Source organism: Arctopsyche grandis, chromosome 10 (assembly GCF_051622035.1).
Source record: "Arctopsyche grandis isolate Sample6627 chromosome 10, ASM5162203v2, whole genome shotgun sequence".
Taxonomy (NCBI): domain Eukaryota; kingdom Metazoa; phylum Arthropoda; class Insecta; order Trichoptera; family Hydropsychidae; genus Arctopsyche; species Arctopsyche grandis.
In genome coordinates, this window is record NC_135364.1 from 19655439 (window position 1) to 19680230 (window position 24792).

The following is a 24792-nucleotide window of genomic DNA, read 5'->3' on the forward strand; positions in this document are numbered from 1 at the left end:
AAGTGAAATATGGAGAGTGGGATGAGTCAGTGTGATGTCAGTGACATTGACAGCTGGTAGTTGACGGTTGTGAATCGACAGTCTTTAGCCGACAGTCGTCAGTCGATAGTCGATAGTCGAGTGCTGAGTGTTGAGTTTGGTGTGGTGATGATCCACGATGGATTCGTTTCATGGCTCCTATCCGTTTTCGTCTCCAGCTTCTGTGGACAGTTGCATGAGCAGCCCCAAGCGAAACGTCACAGTCCTCATAACCAACGTGTACGAAGGTATCCCTGAAACCCTCACCCTCAACGTCATCTGTTGGCTCTGTCTGCTGCTGCTTTTTGCATTGCTCAGAAGAAACGCCTGGAACTATGGCAGGCTGGCCCTCGTTCAGGGCACCAACAAATGGACTCACCTTTTCTACGGCACGGCCAACGAAGCTGAGACTCCGGACGCCGAAAATGCACAGGACTCGTTCTCCTTCATAGACGCCCGCTACTGTTCCTGGGTTCCAGCAGTCTTTCAACTATCGAGAGAACAGATCAAATCTCGCTGTGGACCGGACGCAGTTCATTACCTCTCCTTTCAGCGGCATCTCATCACCTTGTTATTTATAATGATGTTGCTGTGCATCTGCATCATATTACCTATCAACTTCCAGGGGAGTTTGGAAGGAGACGACAAGACATTTGGTCACACGACGGTCGCCAATCTGGAGCCGCAGTCTCAATGGTTATGGATCCATGCCATCATTGGGATTGCGTATTTGCCCATCACTATTATGCTGATGCGGAGAAGCACTGGTCGAAAGCCGCTACCTGACTACGCCACGAGGGCAATTATGATAACGAATATCGATAAACGTCACAGAAATCGAGATACTATTAAAGATGTGCTGCACCAGAAGTTTCCTGATATAAACATTTTAGACTTACAGATCGCATACAATACCAAAAACCTGCAAAAAATCGATGAAAAGAGAGAAATAGCCAGCAAGGCGAAGGTTTTTTCGGAAAGTCACGCTAAGAAAGGTGAACCTATTAAGGTAAGAATGTCCTTATTCGGAAAGAAAGTTGACGCTATTCCGTATTATACCCTACGTGAGAAAAGATTTACCGACGAAATGGAACGACAGAAAGCTAGGGCTCTGAATGATCCTTTGGGTATCGCCTTTGTAACACTTTCCTCGTATCAAGAGGTGGAGAACGTCATTCAATCGTTCACTCCTAGCTCTCACCACGAGTGGACGATCAGTAACGCGCCGGCACCCACAGATATCTTCTGGGAGAATCTAGACGTCGAACCAAACGTGTGGTATTTCAAAGCTTTCTTCCTCAACACTGGTCTTTTCATCGTCCTATTCTTCTTGACGACTCCAGCGATCATCGTCAACATGATAGATGCATTTTACATCGAACACGACAGCGTCATACAAAAAATTAGCCCAGTAGTATCTGAATTTTTACCTACATTGTTGTTGTGGACCATGGCTGCCATGTTGCCAGTAATCGTCTCTTATTCAGACCAATTGCTCTCATATTGGACTAGGTCAAAGTTAACTTACTCCATCATGGTCAAAACTTTCTCCTTCCTCTTGCTAATGACTTTAGTCTTGCCTTCTTTGGGTTTAACAAGCGCGCAAGCGTTTGTAGAGTGGACTTTGCAACGCGACAATGGGACATACCGTTGGGAATGCGTTTTTCTTCCAGACAAAGGTGCCTTTTTTGTAAACTACGTTATAACCTCAGCTTTTATCGGCACAGCTTTGGAACTGATCAGGTTTTCAGAACTGTGCCTTTTCACATGCTACATGTGTCGAGCGAAATCAAAGGCGGAGAAAGCGTACGTTCAGAAAGCAATCCTGCTCGAATTTCCATTTGGAGTTCACTACGCATGGACCCTCGTAGTTTTTACAATCACAACTGTATACAGTTTAGCGTGTCCACTGATCACTCCGTTCGGTCTGGTCTACTTACTGTTGAAACACTTCGGAGACAAGTATAATCTATTCTTCGCATACAAGTCGAGCGATATGAGTGGAGTCGACGGAGGTAAGATTCACGCCACGGCTGTTAGAATGGTGAGAGTGTCCATCCTATTACTCCAGATAAGCATGGCGGCTTTGGCCGGTTTGAGAGGCGGGATGGATGCTAGGACGATTATTTTGATAATCTTCACACTGATCACTCTCGGCATGCTGTTCATGCTCAGCCCTTTCCCAAACTGCACCAAACCACCAGCTCAGACTCGAGACTTTCATATCCAGTCTAAGTATATTGCGCCAGTCTTGCTCAAATCAATAAGTAGTATTTCTTTAAGACCTCAAAGTGACTATGGATCGTCTGACGGAGGCGAGCTTAGCAATAACTCTATGAGTAATGTTGTGAACCTTTAAAAATGGCAGACGCAACATCAATTAGATAATTCAACAAACCTAATAAGCCTAATCTAGTGTAATAAATACGTCGACACAAAGTTAATATATATAATCTATAGATAGTATGCATTCACGATTGAATTCTTTCGTCGATTTTTGGAATTATTGTAAAATCAAGCTTATGTTTTTTTATAATATATATTTATATTATATGTATTTGTCGGTGACACGACAACTCGTTCACAGATTTTCCGTAAACCGAGGATGCGCTCCAGGCATTACGTATACACGGCCATCTCTTTCTCGCCCCGTCTGTTCACCAAGATCTCGTTTACTATGCTATTACGTATGCAGTCATCTCTTTCACAGACCAGACATATTCACCGATAACAAACGGTCTGTGAAAGAGATGACTGCATACGTAATGGCATAGTAAACGAGATCTTGGTGAACAGACGGGGCGAGAAAGAGATGGCCGTGTATACGTAATGCCTGGAGCGCATCCTCGGTTTACGGAAAATCTGTGAACGAGTTGTCAGGTGACCGTATTTGTCTGGTGAAGTCCCATATGAAATTATTATGAATCGTATTTGATTTCTGTGATATTGATAGTGATTTATATTTGAAAGTTTTTTTAAATGTAGCAACCTATTTATTTTTAAGTGTAATAAATTTATATTGGGAAATGGTGTAAAAATAATATGTTGATGTTACTTTGCATTAGATATGCTCTCATCAATTATTAATCAAGCTGATACTTTAGAACGTCATCACGTGAGCTGTGTGCTTAATTTATAATACATGTTTGCTTTTGTTTATATATTTTCGTATTATCTCCAACAATGTATTAAGATTAAAATATGTATAGTATATAAATATTATATATGTGTGTGTATATTTGTGTGTGCACTTGCAATATTGTGTAAAAATTTTATATGAGTGTTAATAAACTAATTTGAAATAATAAAAAAAAAAATCTGTTTATTATCAAAATAATAATTAGAAACACAAATTGGTGGTGAAAAATAATATATTTTACACCTATATTAAAAATTCATTCTGTACATTCATCGAGTAACATCCACGCACTATAATTTAATAAATTAAACAGTTTATTGAGCTTTTTTCGATTTTCCTAATTTTTCATATTTGCTTTTGGACGTGTACCACAAGCCGAATGGAATTGCGAGAGACGGGAGAGTCATCAGAGCGAATGCAGCCCAATCCAAAATGTGAGAGGAAAACTTTCTATCGTAATCTCTGAAAGCTACAATAGCTCCCTCACCGGGTTCACTGCTGATAGCGAATTGGACCTGAAAACAAAATTCAAAATAAGCCACAAATATAATATAATTCATCATAATTTAACCGTTTGCCCGCAGCCGTCTTCTATGGAAGCTTTGCGCGACAAGTCTGTAGCGCGCTTGTCTTCCATAGAATTTCTGAACTTTGCACGGGATTTTGGGCCTTATATGCGCCTATTTCAACTGTTTTAAGGTTCAAAATTGGTTGAAAATATTACTGAGAGTTGAATGCCATCTATTCAATTTGCTTAAAATGAATATATATCAGTCAAAATTCATTTTTTGTGGAACCATACTGAAACCTCATTTATATGACGTCGCGTCTGTTGAACAATGGCGACGATACGTCTCAATTGTATGAAGAATGATTATTTGACAATTAAGCCAAAACCACGAGATATATTATGTATTTTATTGTTTAAAATAATACTTAATGTGTTAATTAACATATCTGGTTACTTGAGTAAATATTAAAATCTGTATTTACGGTCGAAAACTCGATTTCCAAATTCGCGAAAAAGGTGCCGCGTACAAATCTTGTTCGCTATATTTATTGCCGCGGGCAAAAGGTTTACAACAGATTATTATCAAACCTCATCGACACCTTCCGCAGCCTTGTAGTTGACTTCGGCAGCGGTGAAATTGAAATAACCGTGTTTCTTGGGGCGCAGGGTTACTACGTGGGATACGTTGGTTTGGGGTGGGATTCGGTCAATAACAGCCGACAACTGGCCTCCCATGATTTCGAAGGCTTCCGTTGAGAATCCACGATCGTTCAGCTCTACATCTACAGCGGCCGAATTCCCTACGTTGTACATTGTGTATTTAACCACTACGTCCATATCTTCGACTAAGTATTTGTTCAAAATTTGTTTCGCAACGAGGAGGCGTGCCTTAGAAACTTCTTCATCGGCACGGCACGAGCTTACGAAAGCTAAGCACACAACCAGACTGAGAGCGAGGAACTTCATTTTCTTATCTGCAATGATACAACACGTAATGTCAACTAAAGATAGATTTTGTATGAGATAAATCAATATGAGAATAATTTATGATAAAACTAGCAAATAACACGAAAGCATTTTTTACACTCTTTCTCGTGTAATGTATAATGAAGGGAAATAATTGCCGTTTTTTATTAATACTTCAAAAAACTATTAATAATCAAAAATAACTGGGGCAGATTTGAGTGACACGTACTTACCTTTCGGGTTAAAAATATGTGCAAATAATATAATTTTTCAAAATGAGGGTACGCAATTTTTTAAATTGTGCAGATGGGAATTTAGAGACATATAAATAAAGCAAAGTTGGATTATTCAAAATGTTGGATACATCACATTAGAAAGTGTAGTCAAAATACAGGCTGTGAGGAATTGCAAGGGTTGCTGAAGTCAGTGTCGGTATGAATGACATGTGAAGGGGAAAATGGTTTTGCAATGATAATAATCACCTGAATTGGTTTGCGTGCGTAATTTGCAAATGAATCCAGATAATCCAATCAACAGAGCGGTGCAACTAAACGAAAGCACAATCAGCCGACCAGCCCTCGAGAGAAATGTGAGTCGACTGGCTCACGTTGGCTGCCAACGCCGCCACGTTACGTTTCACAGGGTAGCCAACCGAAAAATATTGCTCGGAGATACCATACCAAAATAATGCAATGCAATATCAATTGAATATTATAACCAGCCTGTGCTTAATTTGATTTCAACCCACTGTGTAATATGCTTAGATTCATGTATGTATGTGATGTTTGACCTGATATTTCTCCGAGCTTGATATTTCATATGCCCATTTAAACTCGCTCGATGTTGCGGGAATATAACGTTCAATCAAAAACTTGCAGTCTTAAACCCGACTAAAGAAGAGAGGACTCTCAAGTCAACAATATAAATTCAACTTTTTCTTTATTATGGTTCTATACGATTATTAATTTAGTACTCACATTTCTTCATTTCATAGACAATGCTAATTCTCGGTAATTGGATTATTAGTCACATTGCGATGGTCACAAAACCAATTTTTGGTATGAAAACTGCGACTCGAGTTTTAGTTAGTATGATATCTTTTCAGCTGCCAGATGTTCTGTTATAGAGATTTTAGTGACTTTTGGGGGAGCGCTTTGTGACCAATGATCACCGAACCTAATTCCCTATACTAGTTAAATCGTGGGAACTTGTCTGAACTATTTATGTACAGTTTGGTAAACGGGTTACATCCCAAATGTGAATCGCTATCAGGTTAACCACCGCTACGAAAATCGCGCGCGCGGCTTTTCTGTCGCACAGGAAAATTGCCGTACAGAAAACCGCCCAAATATTGCTTAGCATATTTTTTTTACGAGATTTTTATTATTATCAAATCTAAAATGAAGTTACGGACTCGTTTGTCCGTATGTACATGCGAAGTTCATAAGCAGTCTTCGGCGGACCATTCCATTTTTTCTGTGCTGGCGCATTTCCGCGCCGCTCTCTATTCATAAGTCTAGTTCAACGGTTCCCAACCTTTTTTGACTCGCGTACCACTTGGTAGAGCATTACATTAAATTGTACCACCATATAAAAATTATTGTAATTCATGAAATTTGTTATTTCAAGTGTAATTATATAGTATTTGCAGGCAAGGAATGTGAAGACAAGTTAGACGCAATTAATCTGTTTTGTTAAGAAATTTTGTAGAAAAAAAGTAATTTGCGGAGTCAGTCAAAAGACAATTATAATATGCTCAAAGTTTAATATATTTATATAATATTTCGTCATACTTCTATTACTGGTTTTGGATAAATGGTTTTAATAAAAACACAAAATTACAAAGTGTATATATTTTCTTTTCTTAATTAAATCTCTTTACAAAATAAATTTAATGAATTTATCGATACGTCGACTATGATTAATTATAATATTGTTTATTTATTATATAAAAAATATTTCTATTTATGATTGTAAATCATTCATTCCTGCATGTCCGCCATTACTGATTTTTTTTCGCGTACCACAGGTTGGGAGCCGCTGGTCTAGTCAATAGGCTCGTGATTTATAACTAAAGAGCGGACCAACTTTGCGCTGTTCATTGTTCATTGTTTGTCGGGCTTGTTCATTTTTAAGATGAACCTTTTTTTTTATACTCTCTAGCTTTGTAGCTTGCCCTGTTTCCTGGAAAATAGACCCAAAACGTCCTGTTTCCTGAAAAAAAGCACGCTTCCGGTCCTACCTATATTTATAGCATATTCATAGTATAGACCTTTTCGGTACTTCTTATAATAGGAATAACAAAGATTCATAAAAATACAAGCAATTTCAAAGGCAAAATCGTTTATTTATTACTTAATTTTAGATAATAAATTAGCCCTAAACGTAGTGTTTTGAAATAGGGCTCTCACAAGCCGTTTGGTTTCATCAGGCGTGAATTGTAAGGCGAGTGGTCCGTCTCCGTTGAACCAACGTTCTTCGATTGTGGCTAAATTACCTCCTAGTAATATTATTAATTCGTTAAATTTCGTCCACACAGGCACATTTTTGTGTATCTCACTATCATCCTGAAAAAAGGTTAATCAAACTTTAAAGTATGACCGGACAATAAAAATAATAATAACGTAAAAAAATATTCCAACTTGATAAACTTGCGGAAGACGATTCAATACGATTTTATATAGATCTGTAAGTTGAGTAGCAACATCTGCGGTAATATCTTCTTGAACGACAACTTTTAATATCAATTCTTCAATGAAAAGATTGGCTAGACAGGTTATCAATCTGAAAAGTCACAACAACATATGTATATGTATAAAATATTGGTATGTAAAGGCAGGTCCTGGATAAAAATAAAAGGTCAATGCAGCTTCACAGCTTTTATGAGGACAGATCTAGTATATGTACACCCTTTTAGAACAATTCATCTGCTATTAACTCGTCACATTCAGACCCATCTCGATCCACTCAAATAGGTTTTGAAACGTCCCAACGTTACAATATAAATAAAACACATAATAATTATATACATATACCTTTTATAAATATCCGAGGGAAATATTCCACTCCAGACTGTTTTAAGAACTTGAAGTTGTCTTATACATTGCCGAATGGCTTGTTCGGCATTTTCCGATAGTGAATCCTTCGTAGCTATGTAATATAAATCTGCAATAAATGAAATAAAAAACGCGTGTTTATTAATTTACTAAATTTCGTAAGGAAATTAACGATAACTAGCCGAGCTAATATTACCGGATGATCTAATTGTGTCGAGGAGTTGTTTTTTTTGAATACGCATATGATTCAACAGCGTATGTGAAGCCAGATCACGCAGCTCTTTGACTTGATCACAAAATATTATGGAATAGTTCAAGTCTCGATTGGACAGCGTCTTCTTCCATTTTGGACCGAGCATCAGCAAGTGATGAGCCAAATACATGCAATTATTGTGAAACAAAGCTGAAAAATTACCATTAACATGAGACATTTTAAAAGTAAAGGTTACAGAGCAATTTATAAACATTCATAATGATAAAACGCACCTACTTGTTGAGGCATTGTTTCTAAGAATGTTTTGTGATGAAGCGGAACGATGGCCATGTAAAGTTCGAAGACGTTGCGCGCAGTGTAATAAAGCCGTCGTGCGCACATGTCCGATGCTTCGGTCGCTTGTTCCATCATCACAATCACCAAATCGAGCAGCTCTTGGACGGAACGTGAAATAGCACACAGGGGAAAACGGAACGGGGACACTTGGAATGAGCTGAAGAATGCCAAATTGTCATCGTCGGTAAGCTGAGGACATTTTAAAGACGTATCGTTGCTATTCACAGCCTCTGTACCGACAGACATTATATTACTCAAATCTTTTTTTAATATGGTTCTCGCACTCTCAAGAAAATATTGGCTAGTTTTATTTGCGAACAATATATCTATGTTATTAGCATACTGTAAAATGGAGAAATTCTCTGTCTTCAAAAAGTTTATACTGGATAAGTATAGTTGAAAGTCCTCCACTTGAGAGGTGACTTTCCCATAGTCCTGAAGTTCACTGATACAATTCGGAATCGTGTGAACGAGACAGTCCCTGATTAGAGTATCGCTGAAGTCATGACAGATCAAATCACCGACCATGTTTAAAAGACAGGTGCCATCGACGCTCTCAAGCTGAAGATTCTCCGACAAGTATTCGAAAACCATTTTCAAATTGTTAAGAACCGCTTCATAATTCGGCTTACGTTTTTTATTAGGATCGAAAGCTACTTCGAGGCAATCGTTATCGTCATGATACATTTTTACAGTGGTGTGATGGTGGATTATCTTATTGAATATGTGATTCAGAAGGAAATTGGAGAATTTTTTCGTTTCAACATGAATCAATTTGGATGATATGAGAGCTTCGAACAGTTCCGATCGCTTTTCCCTTTCGGAATGTCTGATTTTGACAACGGCACAATTTTCGCCATCGGCCTTTGGCTCTGTCCAAGTTATGTGATATTTCCACAAGTGCGATAGTTCATTCAACAGCTCATCCCAATTAAGAACGATGTTGACTTTAACGGCTTTATATAAGTCGAGTCGTTCCAAACCGTGGACGGGATTATTAAGTGAGTCGGTAACATTCGAAAGAACAGTTACAGCTGCGTTTAAATCATTCTCTTTCTTTAATTTCATATACTCTGTCAGCTGTTCATTGCAATCGATCAATTGCTCGATGATTTTCAAATTCCAATCGACATCTTTCACCTCCAAGATAATCTTTTCGAGTTCATATGTGGTATTGGATAGATTATGAATGTGCGTATCTTTGATTTTCTTTTCGAATAAAACGACATCTTCAGTGATACACTGAGAATCGTCGAGCAATGCGAGACAGTCTTTGGCTAAATTGTTTATATTAACGCTCTGCTCTTTGACCAGGTATTGTTCAATTTCATTTTTATGTTCGTTGATGTTCTTGGTGGTTAATTCTATGGTTTCATCGAGGTCAATGGTGTTGTCGGAATGGTAGATTATAAAGGGTTGAAATGTATCGACATCCATCGTTTTCAACGATGTTTCTTCTTAGAGTCGCCTTGAGCTGAAGTGGAGTCTTCGCGTGCAGAATTGTTTTGGGGAGTGTGTGATCGTTTGCGGGACCTGCGATTGTTGGATGAAACAGTATTTCTGATGGTGTTTCTAAGGAAGGTTTTGTTGGTCGAAGGAAGTGGACACTTAAGCCAGCCCGAGGGACCCTGGATTTCTGCTCTGATTCGACCTCGGCATGCTTCGCGCAACAATTCTTCTTCAGCTTGTCTGTGTGAAAAAACAACGATATTCCATAAAGAATTCATTAATATTTCTTCGTGTTCATCGAAGCATAACAGAAATTGGTCAATTTTGGTTGACGTCCAAACATGTTATGTATAAAATTTTAAAAACCGGAAAATGTAAGAAAATACATTTCGTTATAAAAATACACATTTTTTTGAATGATAAATGAGGTTTCTAATAAGAAATGAAACCTGGTAAGTGCGCGATCAGCTTCTTCTTCAGCAGACGTCATCGCCTTTAAGGCGAAAATTGGCCAAAAGCATCGTTCTTATGTCTATACCCGGTTAGGACCAAAATACAAATTATGTATTCTACCTTTTAAAAAACGTGTTTATTATTAATTTAACCATACAAAACACCATCCGTAATATACTTGCGAAAAAACATAATGTATTTATTAATTTTATTTTACAAGATAAGTCTTGATTCGAACATATTTTCTCAGCTGATTACAGCTTGAAATTTCAGAGTATACCATCCAGCACCAATTTTCTGATTCATTATACCGTCGATTTCGTGGATAGTATTAGTACCATTCTAAAACCTACATACATGTCCAATTGTCCATATTATATAACGGCAGCAAAATGCAAGGCGATGCGGGGTATATCCTCAATATATCCAATATTTAATCACCATAGTTCTTTATCAACTCAAAATAAAATAAAATTATATCTTGCGCTCATATTACCATTATTAACCTATACTTCACCTGTATGGAATAACGCCTCGAATACCAATCTTTCCAAGCTCCAAGTAATGCAAAATAAATCCCTAAAAATAATTTATAATACACCCATATATACTAACTTGAAAAAACTGCATGTCATATATGATATTCCGTTTGTTACAGACATTACGAACAAACTAACCAGTAGATTCTATGACAGAATCACTAATAACCAAACTAACACACTTGTGAAGAGTCTCGGTGATTACAACAAAATGTCTATACCCTTCAGGTATAACACACAGATTACCTAAACACAATCTGCTTTAGGTCATCGACTTTAGAGAGTCTTTAATTAATATTATGTATTAGATGTATTATGAACATTTATAAGGATTGTAAATAGGTTTTTGAGCTCTTTTTTCTATTATGCTGTAGATTAACATTAGAATAATATAATACTATGATTACTAACCAAATTAAATTAAATTGTAAAATAGAAAATGATCAGTAGATCAGTAGCTATTAAAATAGATATAAGATGTATTGTGAACATAATTTCGTAATATTAAAAAGCATTTAAAAAGCAAAAAAAATATTATATAACACGTACATAACTCGCTTTGCCTAATCTTATTTAATTGAATTTAATAGAATAACAGAAAATAGTCAAAATACCATGAATAGTATACCGAATTTGGTGGTACTCACTTATTAAATTTAGATTTATATAAGATATAACATTTATCTATTGGCCCAACTTGTTTTATTACAGACTGGCAGGGCTTTTTTTCTCTTTATCTCTTTATCATTTTTTGTTTCAAACGAACATTCTATATAATATAATTTGAATATAATCTTTTCCAATAAAAAACTTGACAATAAGTGAAAATAAAGGAGGTATATAAAAAAGCCCTGCCGACTGGTATACATACATCTTTTAATATTATCTACAGATCCGCTTCGAATGGGGCGAGAAATTCCCTCCCTTAAAAAGTTTTCCTGCAATAACTAATAATTTTCTATAATGAAGGCTACAGTGGAAATTTCAAATATTTTTTAATACATAACTCTGTTCATGTAATTAGACTCTGCAGTAATAAGTTCGTGTTCAAAAATTAATAATTTCGTTGAAGACAATAATTTATATTTTTGTTCAAGTAAAATGAAATTTCAGAATTTTTTTAGTAAATAATACTTTTTTGAAAAAATGTTTCGTATGTACAAGAGCATCGTAGTCTTTGGATTCTATGATCATTGTGATGTACAAAAATTTAATTATTTATTTACATAACTTGGCGATTTTCATAATTTCGATTCTCACAGACTAGCAACGATCTGCGGACAATCATGGACTGACTGCCATAGCAAAGCATCACTTGAAAATAATCCTGTAAAGGACCCTGACCGTATAGTTTAAGTTAAGGCAGAAAGAATTACTTCCATACTATTGGCATTCTTAGTAATATCGTCTTCAATTTTTGCAAAAATACCAGACAGATATCTAAATTCCTGCCAGATATCTCTAAACTTCCTCAAAAAGACCACATTTTTGTGAAAATCGGGACATCTAATACCCCTATAATATACATACATATACACTAATACATGATAATACATAATAATTAATACATGACTTGTAAAATTGAAACATTGGAATTGGATATATATACATATGTACATAGTACATACATACATATATTATATATGTATTTGAATAAATAAAACTTATATCTATAAAACTGAAGACAAAATGTTTAAGAACCTACTGCTACAATATTTAATTTTAAACGTCATCCTTAAGACGTTTTGAATCTTTAATTGATATCATTAAATCAAGCATTTTAAAAATTAAATAAGGTGGTATAAAATGGAGAACTTCAGCATGAATCATTGGCGCTTTTTTGTCTCGGAAAGAATAGAAATCCTCTGGAAATAAACAAATTAGATTATGCAATATTTATTATTGAAAAAAGGAGTGATAAATATATACCGTTTGGATAACAGCTATGTGTTTCAACAGCTTTAGTAACAAATGGATTTGGTCTCTGCAAAATAGTAAACTGAATAAAGGACATATAAATTTAACAAATAATAAATAGAAAATAAAAACCTTTAAATCTTACTATATTGCCACTGTGAGTAATTTCACCAAATATTTTAACAGTTTGTGGTACGGTAGCAATAGGTATGACGTCCGATGTATCAAACACTACTTCAATCTCACGTTTAGAAATATTTGTGGAATGATTTATCTGTAATACAAAATACAGTAAATAGTCTGGCAAAACAATTATATAAACTATGCGAATGTTACATTTTGCAAGAGATACTGCACACCGGATATTCTAAGATGCCCAATAACCTGACACTTTGCGCTTTGATTGCTAGTACATTTCATTGATAGGATATCTTCGACTTCCATAGGACGATACCAATCGTTCTGAAATACAATTAAATTTGTAGTCGAACTTCAATAAGGTCAAAATACTAAATAGAAAAATAAATAATGAACTCCCACCTCAGTCATGAAATCGTACGAAATTAGACAGTAGACGGAAAAACGGGCCGAGTTGACAATAAATAATCGCCCCAAATACCATTATAACCACACTAGCCGGCATTCTTGCAAAAATTGAAAGCGATATTATTAAGTAATGATAATGGACAATGGTGCGATAGTTTATGGAGTTTCTACAAAATTTTCATAATATCTCATGGTTGGTGAAGTTTTTATAATATCTATAAAACCCAACTTCGAAATTAGCGAATTCCATGAAATAGTGAATTTCATTATCTATGTATATAAAAATTTTCAACAGATAAGTTACTAATTTCTAATAACTAAGTTTCATTATCTATGTAAAATAAAAATGTCAACAGATGAGCACTATTCCGAGCAGCAATGGACAAAATAAGAATGGGACATCTAGTTGCCGACGTTCTAGGAGGACATAGCAAATGAAGAAGAACAGATAAGTGATTACCATACAACTAGAATGCATAGAATCGCTCTCAGCCTCCAAAAATGTTACCAAAATCTATGCTCGGCAGAGTTTGTTCATTGTTTGCTAAACTTCGTCTCTCTCTCTCTCTCTCTTGTTTCTCTTCTGACTTTCCGTCTCTCTCTCTCTCTCTCTCTTGTCTCTCTTCTGACTTTCCGTCTCTCTCTTCAATGGCTCGCTTTTAGACAATATTTTTGTTAACAATGACCATTCTATACTTCTATGATGATTACAATCATAAGAAAATTCAATGTCAAATTTTTGACTGAAATGTACTCAGTATTGATTATTCTTCTCACTTTTTGATGGTTTATAAAATACATGTGTGTAGTCTTCGAATAAGTAAAAAATTCTTATCATTGCGTTGTGACTTGAAATCAAAAGTGGCATCATTTTATTTCAGTAAAATTGCTCAACAGATAAATTGCTCAAAATAATAAAATATGATGCTATGAACCGAATAAAATATGAATATTTGAATATAATTTTCTTTATTAAAAAACTTGACAAGAAGTGAGTTCCGGTACCTTTTTTTAAATGCCCTACTTTTATGTATAATTGTATTTTACAAAATGGATACAGTGTACTTTTTATTATTATTATATATTAGTCAATCGCGCTGTGTATGATTTTTTTATATCCATTTTGTGCGTACCAGTCTAGTTGTGTTGATCAGAAAGGAATGTTTTTATTCTGAAAGAGCATAGGATACGTCCACACTACCCATATCTACACCCAATATTTACAAATTTTCCATATCCAGTTCCCATATTGCAACTTGTAGTTGCTATTTAGTAACTGGTTATGGAAAAATTCGTAAATATCGGTAATATGGACGTAGCCATAGACAAGAAAGAAGTGTGTGTTGTCTATGAGTAGGTTGGCGCACGTGGCCGGGTAGCGTCGGCTGTCTCTTACTCGAGTGACAAATAGATGTCAGTTTCGACTGTCGAGGCTGCAGTTACGGTGTATTTACATCAAACGTCATGAAACTGAAACGTGCTAAAAGAGATCGTGATGCGAATCGCGAGGTAAGCTATTTTCGTACATAAATCTTTACTAGACGTAACCCATACACCGGTACGATATTGTTACTATTATATTCTTAATATTTGATCTCTGTTTCATTTTTATGATAATGGAAACATTGATAACACTAGACGTAACTTTGAATTTGTATTTTACATTAAAAATAAGTTATTCCAGAAAGTAAAAAAATAATGAATTCCCACTATGTAAAGATGGATGTCATTTTATCGTTGAGTTTTAATTTTGGTATGCTCATTTCAGGTTGTTGCAGCTCCAGAACCACCCGTACACAGCCGTTTTTATTTTGGTCCTGATGAACCGACGCTACAGTTGGAATGCTGGGAGGAAGATCTGAGTCCCGCACAGTTGCAAGCGTACGAAAAAGCTGACCAGGAACACAACACTATAAAAAATAAGCTCAGCTCTATTGTTAAAGAAAGTGGTGGAGAAGTTTTGTATACTGGTGAAGAATGTACCGCGTATACTGTTCAAGGAAAGTTAGTACACAAATAAATGTTATTGAGCTAATAAAAACCTTCTCGTTTTTACCAGTCTGTTACATATTATATCTTGTTATTTTTTAAGGGCGCCGGGACTGTCTGAATTGGCTACGCCAAATACTCAGCCTGTGACAACGACGGTAAAAAAGGAACATGGAAAGAAAAAGGGTTTTTAATTTTTTTTATATGAATAGTCAAATATTTGTAAAGATAAAACAGAATGTATCTATTGAATAATATAAAAAATATCTTTTATAGATAAATTTATTTTAAAACTACCTATTATCTTTTATCATAGGAAAAAAAGAAAAAGAAAAGGAACCAAAATATGTCGCTCCTCCTACTCCACCTTCACCTGAACCAAAACATAAAGAAAATAAAAAATCATTGAAAGCATTAAAAGAAAAAAGCTTGAAAACAGCACCACCAGCTCCAGCTACGAGTATTTAGTTTTTTGATTTTATTCCATATTATAAGCAATTTGATTTGTAATGAATATATATAAATTATTGTTTTAGATGTCCAAAGCGTTTCTAGCGGTGTAAGACCCTCAGAGGCTTCTGCCATTGGTGGTTTGGCAACTGGGTCAAATAACAAAAACGCTATTGTTGATTTGACAAAAGATGATTTAAAAAATGCTCCTGATTCCCGTGAAGTTGCTTTTAATAAGTTGCAAGGTTGCGATAATTTTAATATGTACTTGTTTACATGATTTCGAGTCAAACTCTTACTATTATTATATATCTAGAAATCTACAAAGAAAATACTTAATTTATACATTTAATATATTTATATATGTAGGATTAAATTTTGATGGATATTGGCCAATGACACTCTTTTAGCGCAAACCATTGTTTATTACTAGAAGTGCCGCCACGAACTGTCAGTTGTAGTACTATACAATATATCAACTTAAACATACATTTGAATCAAGCATGTCAACTTAATAATGTATACATACATTCTTCTAAGGTTGAAAACTAAACTGTACATTCATATCTTATTTAATAGGTAAAACGTTTCCCTCGTTAGTAGTCGTTGCTCGTCCTTATCTACGCACAAAAGAAGGTTCAAGTAGCAACGATCGTACATCTTTGGATAGCAAAGTTAAATCTGTGCTGATGCACACACCTACAAAATTCACCGAATGGTTAATTCAACAAGGTTTAGTTCGATCTGAACAACTCTGTGCTATACACAGTGGAAATAAATTAAAACTAGGTAAGTTAATAGTCAACTAACAATTTGTTTTTCGTTTTACATTATTTTTAATACTAATAGATTATCTATTATTTAGGAATGTATTCGGATGTATCGAAATTTCCGTATTCTGGAGGATATGTTTGGATATCAGAATGTTGTCCGGCACGTTTTGTATCTGTATTTTCTGGATCTCTCTTTGAAGGAGCTACTCACCCCCCTAGTGTTTTATTAAAATTAATCTATCATTGGGCGTGTCAAACAAATGTTCAAAATGTTGTACAATGGGTTAAAGTTGATAACTTGTATGTAAAGGGACTATTCACTTGGTTGCGTGCAGCTTGTACGGCTGCTCTTCATCATCATATGACGCTTATGGGAGGATCTGGAAGACGAATTGAAGTCGGAGTTATATCACTTGGCACAACAAGTCACGATGGACTGCAACGACAAGTTAAAGTTGAAGTGCTTGGTATTTTGGATGCTGACGCCAAATTGGTAGTTATTTTTAAAAGCATCGTTCCAAAATTCATGCTTTCATTCATAAAAAAAGTAAATTGTAATTTTTTTTATTTACAGGTACGCCTACGAGCTGTAGAACCGTTGGCAGATGGAGAGCGAAATTACAAAAAACGATTCCAAAAAATTTTGGAACCTTTGGCGCAGTGGGTTCATCCCGATTCTATAATATTGACCGATTTGACAGTCGATAAAGGAACATTGTTGCAGATGGGTTTTAAAACGGTACATCAAGTGTCGAACAACGAACCGTCGAAAAATAGCAACATAAATATAATGGAATATCTCCGACGCATCGTACCTCGCATGTTTCAAAACACACTATCTTTACTCTCGAGGCAAATCATTCAACAATTTCTAGATGAACTTGTTTGGAGAGAATGGTATGGCACGTCGCCTGGTCTGGCTTTCGATAATATTGTTTTACATTTAGCCGAACAGACGCGTTTGGATACAAAGGATAATCTCGTTTTTCGACTGAATAAAATATCGTCGAACCCTTTTAAAAATTGGAGATATGCGAATTTTAAACCATCTAAAACTGTTCCATCACTTTGGGTGGAGACCCCTCCTCCCAAAGAAGCTCCTCGGAGAGGAAGGCGACGAAAAGAATCACCTCCACCTTCCCCAGCAGTATCTCCATCACCGCCTTCCCCACCATTGCGTCGTAGTTTGGGTGGAAAGGAAACCAGAAAAAGAAAGCGAGTGAATTATATTGAACCAGACGATGAAGATGATGTCATTTTGGTATTTTTTAATTTAAATTTTGGTTTTTTAAACATTTTATTTTCTAGGCATTTGTTTTTGATGCCAAGTTTGATTTTCGCTTTTCAATTTCAAAAAATGTTTCTTCTTTATTTTACAATTATAAAAATGAAACACTTATTTTGATTTTTAGATGGAATCAAAAAAAGATAAAAAGTTGAAAAAACAAATTGAAGAAAAGAAAGTGTATGAAGAACCTAAAAAGAAGGAATCAAAAAAGAAAGAAGATAAAAAGAAAGAAGAGAAGAAGAAAGACGGTCGAAAAGAGAAAAAGAAAGATAAAGAAGAGATTAAATTGAGTATTAAAAAGGAAACGAAAGATGACCCTATGGTAGATTTAGAAAAGTTTTATTTTGGTGAAGCAGTGGGTGATAAAAATGAATGCCGTGATATCAATATGTTCTCTCAGGTGATATTATAATATGAATATCTGTTCACTTATTATGTATTCATATATTATACATATTTTAGGCATACAATATCAATAACTCCAAAATTAATTCTAGTGTCCTGAATGCTCACTTGATTTCGACAAAAGTACGAACCTTCAATTACATCTCTTCTCACACGTCTTTCCAAACATTGACCCAACGTCTGTTGATATAAATAGTACTCCGAATCAATGTCGGTATTGCCTCAATCGCTTTGATACACAAGAGTCTCTTAATGAACATTTGTTAGAAATACATCCATTGGAAGTCAAATCTGAAGGCACCAATGCTTATTGTTGTGTTTTATGTGAAGTAAGTTGTATGAAAATTTGAGTTTATTTTCAAAGCTCTTTGTTATATTTTTTTTGTTATAAATGATGTTTGTTTGTTTAGATTGGCTTCAATTCTTTGTCGATTCTATCAAGTCACATGCAAAAGACACACGTGCCATCAGAACTACCCTACTCGTGTGGCCTATGTGGTTATCGAGTTTCGTGTCATCGTTCGTGCATTGATCATTTTTACAATGAACATCAAAATTCGGCGACGATGCAATGTCCCTATTGCTTGAAAGTACGTATACAAATTCATTTAACACAAACGGTTGCATCTATCAGAGACCGTCACAATAAAGTGATGGTCTGGATTCTTGGCGAAATTGTGCAATAAATGAGACACAAATCAGCAGTCAATTGTGATGTGCTCATTCATTGGTGCGCTCTGTTCTACCAACTTGCAATATCTCGAGACTCGTTTTCTCAACTTTTCGTCTGCATAAACAGAAGTTTGTATATTGTATGCAAAAATGTTTTTTGTATATATGTATGTATGTAATGTTTTTAATATACGAGCCATATTGTGATCATTCATTGATTTTTAAGCTATTAACATTAATAACGTTTAAACATCAATTCTTCCTATATTTTTTGATTTTTTAATAGTTAATGTTTATCTCGTAAAATAAGTACTCCACTATGCAAAACATTTTCGTATACGTGTTTTGTATATATACAAGCTCGATGACGAAACACACCGAAAAAGTCGGGAAAACGAGTCTTGGGTTTTTGAACGAGATAGACCCGCTCACTCATTTATTGGTAACTTTAAGCATTGACGGTTCAAATCGTATTTATCATACATAATCTAAACATGGCCTGATTTAGTTTTCGCTCTCTGTTTGATATATTACATATTTATATTATGACTATAGGTGATAAAAGCTTTTGCCGATGGTTGTGATTTACAAGCCAACATTGAATTCTTATTACAACATTTACAAAAACATCAAGGCAAACAAAATTCATTCAAGTGTAATAGGTGTGCGTTGAAATTTGTCCATTTAGGTTAGTATTTCATATTTATTTCTAAATGTTTTCATATCATATTAAATATATAATTGTTAATTGAATTTTATTTACTTACAGGTACACTCAGAGAACATCAAATATTGAATCACAGTACAATAGTCGATGCAAAACCTCTATGCAGCTCTGGTTACCTCATTTGTAAGCCTAAGGTATTATGTTTTTACCTTATATTCATTTTGATTTCTACTGCGGAAGGTTTTTTATTTAAAAATACATATTTTCATTTTAGAACAAAGCCACGTTGCCTGTGAAAGACTCTGCAAATCATTTATTCACTTACGTATTTGACAATATGACTCTTTCCATCCCAGATGGCTTTTTGTGTAAAGAATGCGATTCACAACTCGAAGACGATAAACACTTTCTGTGAGTTTCATACATTCGCTTTAAACTGAATAAATAAATTCGATATTTATTTATTCAGTTTAATTTGTATTTAGTTTTATGTATTAGATTTTATTTGGTGTAAATATATTTGCAGTGGAACTTGTCGGTGCTCCAAATGCTCCTTCCAAACAAGCTGTTGGAGATCTTTGCTCCAACATTCTGGAATGTGTTCTGAGAATAAAACGCGTGGACAGCGACCCATGCCGCTATCTTCAAGCATGCACTGCATATGTTCATACTCAAGCGATGATGGTAAAATAATTTAGAACATACATATATATATATTTATAACATATTTAGAATAGTTGGATGAGTTTAACTTTATCGGTTGGTGGCGGCCGGTCGAAAGTTGACATATGGTTTTGTACAATTTATTTAATTAATTTAGGAAACGATTTGGCACAACATCTTGCCCTGTGTGAAAGACAAAGCGCTTATTACTCAGAAGAACAAGCCAAATTGAATACAGTTCCAGTGTCTACGACCAAGCATGGTATGATGGATTCATTAGGTCTCCAGAGAAATAAAGACAGTGACTATGGAGTAACTGCACCACAGGTCTTTTTCTACCGTTAAGCTCTATATATTACTTATATGAAACATGGCCTTTATTTGATGTGTTGTAATTTTAGGTTGATATAATCAACGATTATCCAGCACCTCCATCAGTTCTAAATACGCAACTATCTCTCGATGATTTAGCACCTCCTTCTGTTTTACAACATGATCAAGTAAAAATTTAAAAGAGTTTGTAGAGAATACTTTTTAAATTCGCTTTTAATGTACTTTATTTTTCAATTTTAGATGGAACTGGAACAGATGAAAAACGAAGCGTATGAACAGCCGTTGGCAACTCCATGTGTTCAACACGAGGAAATGGATCTGAATGACACCACTCACATAGTGGAACAACAACCAATGCAATCTGTTATCACTCAAGGGCATTCAGAGCCACTTTCGAACACCCAAAGCCTTGACAGTTATATGGATAGTACTGGAGAATTTGAACCATTACCGGCAGAGCCTATGCCGCAACCAGAATTTGAACCCTTGTAATCTCTTTCTGTTTAAATACTTCATTTAACCTTCTTCGATCCCTCTCCTGTCAAAGACACTGAGCAACAAAAAAATTGCCAGAGCGGAAACTAATCAATCTTTACTAAAGCTTGATTAGTCTCTGCTCTGATTAAGTAAAAAATGTGATTTTTTGTCGCTCAGTGAGATTGGAGAACACCATGGCTGATTGTGTAATAATTTTTTTCTAAATAGTGTTAATAGATATATTAGATAATAATTATATTTCATTCATTATTAGAGGAAAAGTATACATTTGTTGTTTGGACTTCCTCATTACATTATCATACAAATTATATTTTATTTAAAAACCTCACATATATACTAAACAAAATGTAGTTGTTGCCATGACCAGCACCTGAAAACTAAAAACATATGAGAATGCCTCATATTTGTCATATATCACAAGTTCTGAATACAAAGCAATGCAATTACAATATATTGCTTTCTAATTAATTACATAGTTTATTTGTAAATCTTTTCATAAAGTAAACTTTAATGCATGCTTTGGCTGGATTTCACCTCAAATACTATAATATCAATGTTGCTTCGAATGCAACATTCCGATGAATGAGCGTTGACTATATAAAAACTATTGTACAGGTACACGAAATTGCATGTAAATATATTACATATAATACTTCATACATTATGCATAAAATTATTATAGTGATTTGTAAGAAACATTCAAATCAAAAAAAATAAATAAGTTTTCAATAAAAATAAAAACTTCATTTGAATTTATGAAAAATTACCTTTCTATTTGAATTTAAAATGTGGATTTCAGTTCAATCTTTCGTTTTATTTTTTTTGCAAAGCTTAGAACAGATTTATTAAAAATGCCAAGATTGGAAATTAACACATTATCAGCAGGGAGCGGGATCCCTTTGTGTAATAAATTATAAGTATGCCATATATATTTCCAAGATATTTTAACATCTCTGTTAAGGACTGATCTATTCTGATGAGCCGTAAAATGTTTTTGTATCGATTTCTTCAAACTACTCACAGTTGAAGCCTGAGGAATCTACAATTAGAAGATAAGTGCATAATAAGTTATTTGGAATTTTCAAGCACGTAATGATACATTTGAACGGATTACGTAAAAATAACATTGCTCACAATGATCTGTAATGGTGCTTCATCGTCACGTAATAATGTTAAACTTATTGACTTTCCGTGTTCTACAGCAATCTGTAAATAAATTATAGTTATATTAAAATAAGGCACACAGTAAACATAAAAAATTTTTCTGTTAAAAGTATGTTAGAGACCCTTGATTCTACTTCTTCTAGAGTAATATCTGTGGGTAAGTCTTTCAGAAGATTATCCGATTGAAGGATTCTGCACAATGATGATGTTGTGATTTCCACTAGTTCATCGTGGGTTAAGTTTTCCATAAGGGCAGATGTTTCCTGTTGAAACAAAATTAAATATGATTAAACACTAAAAATTTACTGTGAAATTTTCATTTTGGTTTCATTTCATGGTAAAAGAATTCTTGCACACAACAACCGTTGCTGCGAATATCGAATAATCTGGAACTGAGTTCTTGTTAGTATGATAGTTCGTGTGGGTAACTCTAAATGGATGGAATTTTCGGATGCCAGATGTTCCGTTATCGAGACCGCTTTTTGTGGAAAATCACCGAAACCATGAGAATAAATCGACATTTGTGAGGAAATTAAATCGAATTTCGAATTAGCGAGGTGTGAATGGTTATAGTCGAGAGAATACGTGCTTGGGCGCCGTCAGTCAATCGAATGCTAGAGTTGGGGATTTGAGGTTAGAGTTGTAGAAGGAGCTGCGGAATCTGACGTAAAGCAAAAGACATGGAAGGCCTTTCAGGAGCGCAACGAGACGAGTTGATGGATCAAGTGAGGCAGCAGCTGGCGTTGGCGAACGCGCAAGAGCTGCTGACGAAGATGAGCGACAAATGCTTCCGCAAATGCGTCGTGAAGCCAGGAGCCCAACTCGACTCGACCGAGCAGAAGTGTGTGGCCATGTGCATGGATCGATACATGGATTCGTGGAATCTGGTCTCGCGCACTTTCACCAACCGGCTGCAGCGCGAGAGACACAACCTCTAGTCTTCCACATTAGCATTTAATTCTCCTGTTGATTTACTCTATTGTTAATAATACACCATATTTTAGAACACTACATCTTTTATTTGTCCAAATATTGAAATTCATAGATATTAAGATTCCTCTGTAATAGCTGTGTACATTTCTTTTTTTAAATAATACATCTGTGATATTGCAAAACCGCTGAATGACAGACAGGAAGTACAAAACATTTAAAAATATATATCTGCGAAAACACGCCAATTGACGCACAGAGCATGCTGCAGCGAAATCTACTACTTTTGTAATTCTGTGGAATTGCAAGTAGTATATCAACGGTTTTGCAGTATCACTGATGTAATACGTAGCTCATCGGCGTTGCACGATACAAAGTCACAATGTACAGATATTATTATCAACAATAATCGGTACTCACATAAATTGTACAGATATTTTACATTATCAAAATTAATGTTTTAAAGAAAAATAATTTGAGTTTAAGTTTTTATATAGCATTAAATATATGTACATATATGAAAAAATTGTGATTATCTTCTTGCAATTTTGGGTAAATATGAAATGATAATTTTCAACATAAAACTGCATAAATTCAAGAAGAAGAATTATTAAATTTCGCCTCTGAGCGCTTTTTGTCTGAATTGAAACATTTTTTTAACCCATTTATCCATTCTTAGTTTTTCATCTGGAAAGAGCTGTAACAACAAAAATGTATCGAAATTAAGGTAAAATTTTGGCGAAACCGTAGCGACCATACTTAGGTAGATTATTTTTGGGGAGAGTGATATTAGACTGTAGGGAATTTTTTAAATAAATAAGAAATCGTCTTACGTCTGGATGAAACATTGAGTCCACTTGAGGCAGTTCCATGTCGGGAACCTTCACTGTTCCGGCGTCCAAATCGATGACTATATTATCTGGAATCTTTTTACTTCTAGTTGACGTAAACTGCTTTGGAACGAACGAATCTAGGTTGAGTTCGTCCAATACGTTTCTATCTTGAATTGTAGGCATCTCTTCTTTGACTTCCACTTCTTTTTGTTCATAAGAGGGCAATTTACACATGGTTAAACCTGCAGCCTCTGCAGCTTTGATGGCCTTTTCTATCTTACTCTCAGTGTCATCCGATCCATGTTTATTGATTTCAGCTGCAACGAAAGTACACAACTTGAGCACAAAATTCAATACTTCGAAAGTAATGGAATAAGTTAAAAGGTGTACCTTGAGTCACTAGCGGAGGTACTAATGTTGTTTTGCTTCGCTTGGAATCACGTGTTCTTCGGTTGCGGCGGGAGCGAGACCGGGAACGCGAACGAGAACGAGATCTAGATCGGGAACGGGAGCGTGATCGCGATGAGGACGGGGAAGAAAGTTCACGGTCTCGTTCCCGTTCTCTTTCGCGGTCCCGGTCCCGATCTCTGTCCCTGTCTCTGTCTCTGTCTCTACGTCGTGGCCGTTCGCGTTCTCGACGTTTTCTTTCGCTGCGACTTCGACTTCTACTTCGGCTGCGAGTTCGCGGCATCGCAGTCCTCGTTCGACTATCACCTGTCAACTGTCACACTAAATACGCTACGAACAGATTTGCGTAGTCATCATTCTCGTCCTCGTTACCGTAAACCTTGTGTAACTCTATTATCTTTATTTAAATCTTAAATCTAAGCCTGATATGAAACAACTTGTTGTCAGACTCTTGTATTAATTATTTTAAGACACAATTTTGACAGCGCGCGTCGCGATTTAATGCTAAGCGTAATTTGGTCTAAAAACGCATTTGTTGTCATATATTCGATTGGGCTCGGTGATTATTTCACACA

At 35.3% G+C, this 24792-nt stretch overlaps 9 protein-coding genes across 9 annotated transcripts in view; 4 read left to right on the top strand and 5 right to left on the bottom strand.

The window, feature by feature from the left end:
* LOC143918144 (katanin p60 ATPase-containing subunit A-like 2) overlaps positions 1-24792 on the top strand; it is a 145173-nt gene that overhangs the window by 26307 nt on the left and 94074 nt on the right. The window lies entirely within an intron of this gene.
* Positions 30-2543, top strand: Tmem63 (transmembrane protein 63). Its single transcript, XM_077439859.1, has one exon. The coding sequence runs from the start codon at positions 158-160 to the stop codon at positions 2375-2377; it is 2220 nt and encodes a 739-aa protein (XP_077295985.1). The 5' UTR covers positions 30-157; the 3' UTR covers positions 2378-2543.
* SsRbeta (signal sequence receptor beta) lies at positions 37-5297 on the bottom strand. Its single transcript, XM_077439874.1, has 4 exons — positions 5117-5297; positions 4257-4642; positions 2874-3672; positions 37-1004 (listed from the first exon to the last, which is right to left on the bottom strand). The coding sequence occupies exons 2-3, from the start codon at positions 4632-4634 to the stop codon at positions 3472-3474; spliced, it is 579 nt and encodes a 192-aa protein (XP_077296000.1). The 5' UTR covers positions 4635-4642; positions 5117-5297; the 3' UTR covers positions 37-1004; positions 2874-3471.
* LOC143918349 (centromere/kinetochore protein zw10 homolog) lies at positions 6948-9929 on the bottom strand. The gene is made up of 5 exons (XM_077440208.1): positions 8177-9929; positions 7887-8093; positions 7670-7799; positions 7277-7418; positions 6948-7201 (listed from the first exon to the last, which is right to left on the bottom strand). Exons 1-5 carry the CDS (start codon positions 9675-9677, stop codon positions 6986-6988), a joined length of 2196 nt encoding a protein of 731 aa, XP_077296334.1. The 5' UTR covers positions 9678-9929; the 3' UTR covers positions 6948-6985.
* Positions 8509-10209, bottom strand: LOC143918350 (protein POLR1D-like). The gene is made up of 2 exons (XM_077440209.1): positions 10139-10209; positions 8509-9929 (listed from the first exon to the last, which is right to left on the bottom strand). The coding sequence occupies exons 1-2, from the start codon at positions 10177-10179 to the stop codon at positions 9683-9685; spliced, it is 288 nt and encodes a 95-aa protein (XP_077296335.1). The 5' UTR covers positions 10180-10209; the 3' UTR covers positions 8509-9682.
* Positions 11166-13232, bottom strand: LOC143918351 (uncharacterized). The gene is made up of 5 exons (XM_077440210.1): positions 13139-13232; positions 12935-13060; positions 12744-12872; positions 12611-12665; positions 11166-12546 (listed from the first exon to the last, which is right to left on the bottom strand). The coding sequence occupies exons 1-5, from the start codon at positions 13145-13147 to the stop codon at positions 12404-12406; spliced, it is 462 nt and encodes a 153-aa protein (XP_077296336.1). The 5' UTR covers positions 13148-13232; the 3' UTR covers positions 11166-12403.
* On the top strand, positions 14496-21613 carry row (zinc finger domain-containing protein relative of woc). The gene is made up of 18 exons (XM_077439090.1): positions 14496-14653; positions 14913-15148; positions 15237-15319; positions 15450-15593; positions 15670-15828; positions 16163-16372; positions 16449-16849; positions 16931-17617; positions 17769-18044; positions 18142-18378; positions 18460-18639; positions 19277-19409; positions 19491-19582; positions 19663-19799; positions 19915-20072; positions 20209-20378; positions 20453-20551; positions 20625-21613. Exons 1-18 carry the CDS (start codon positions 14609-14611, stop codon positions 20874-20876), a joined length of 3699 nt encoding a protein of 1232 aa, XP_077295216.1. The 5' UTR covers positions 14496-14608; the 3' UTR covers positions 20877-21613.
* Positions 21088-24749, bottom strand: LOC143917553 (uncharacterized). Its single transcript, XM_077439091.1, has 5 exons — positions 24200-24749; positions 23810-24126; positions 22169-22309; positions 22017-22088; positions 21088-21921 (listed from the first exon to the last, which is right to left on the bottom strand). Exons 1-5 carry the CDS (start codon positions 24498-24500, stop codon positions 21664-21666), a joined length of 1089 nt encoding a protein of 362 aa, XP_077295217.1. The 5' UTR covers positions 24501-24749; the 3' UTR covers positions 21088-21663.
* LOC143917554 (mitochondrial import inner membrane translocase subunit Tim13-like) lies at positions 22638-23609 on the top strand. The gene has a single exon (XM_077439092.1). It carries the CDS (start codon positions 22727-22729, stop codon positions 22982-22984), a length of 258 nt encoding a protein of 85 aa, XP_077295218.1. The 5' UTR covers positions 22638-22726; the 3' UTR covers positions 22985-23609.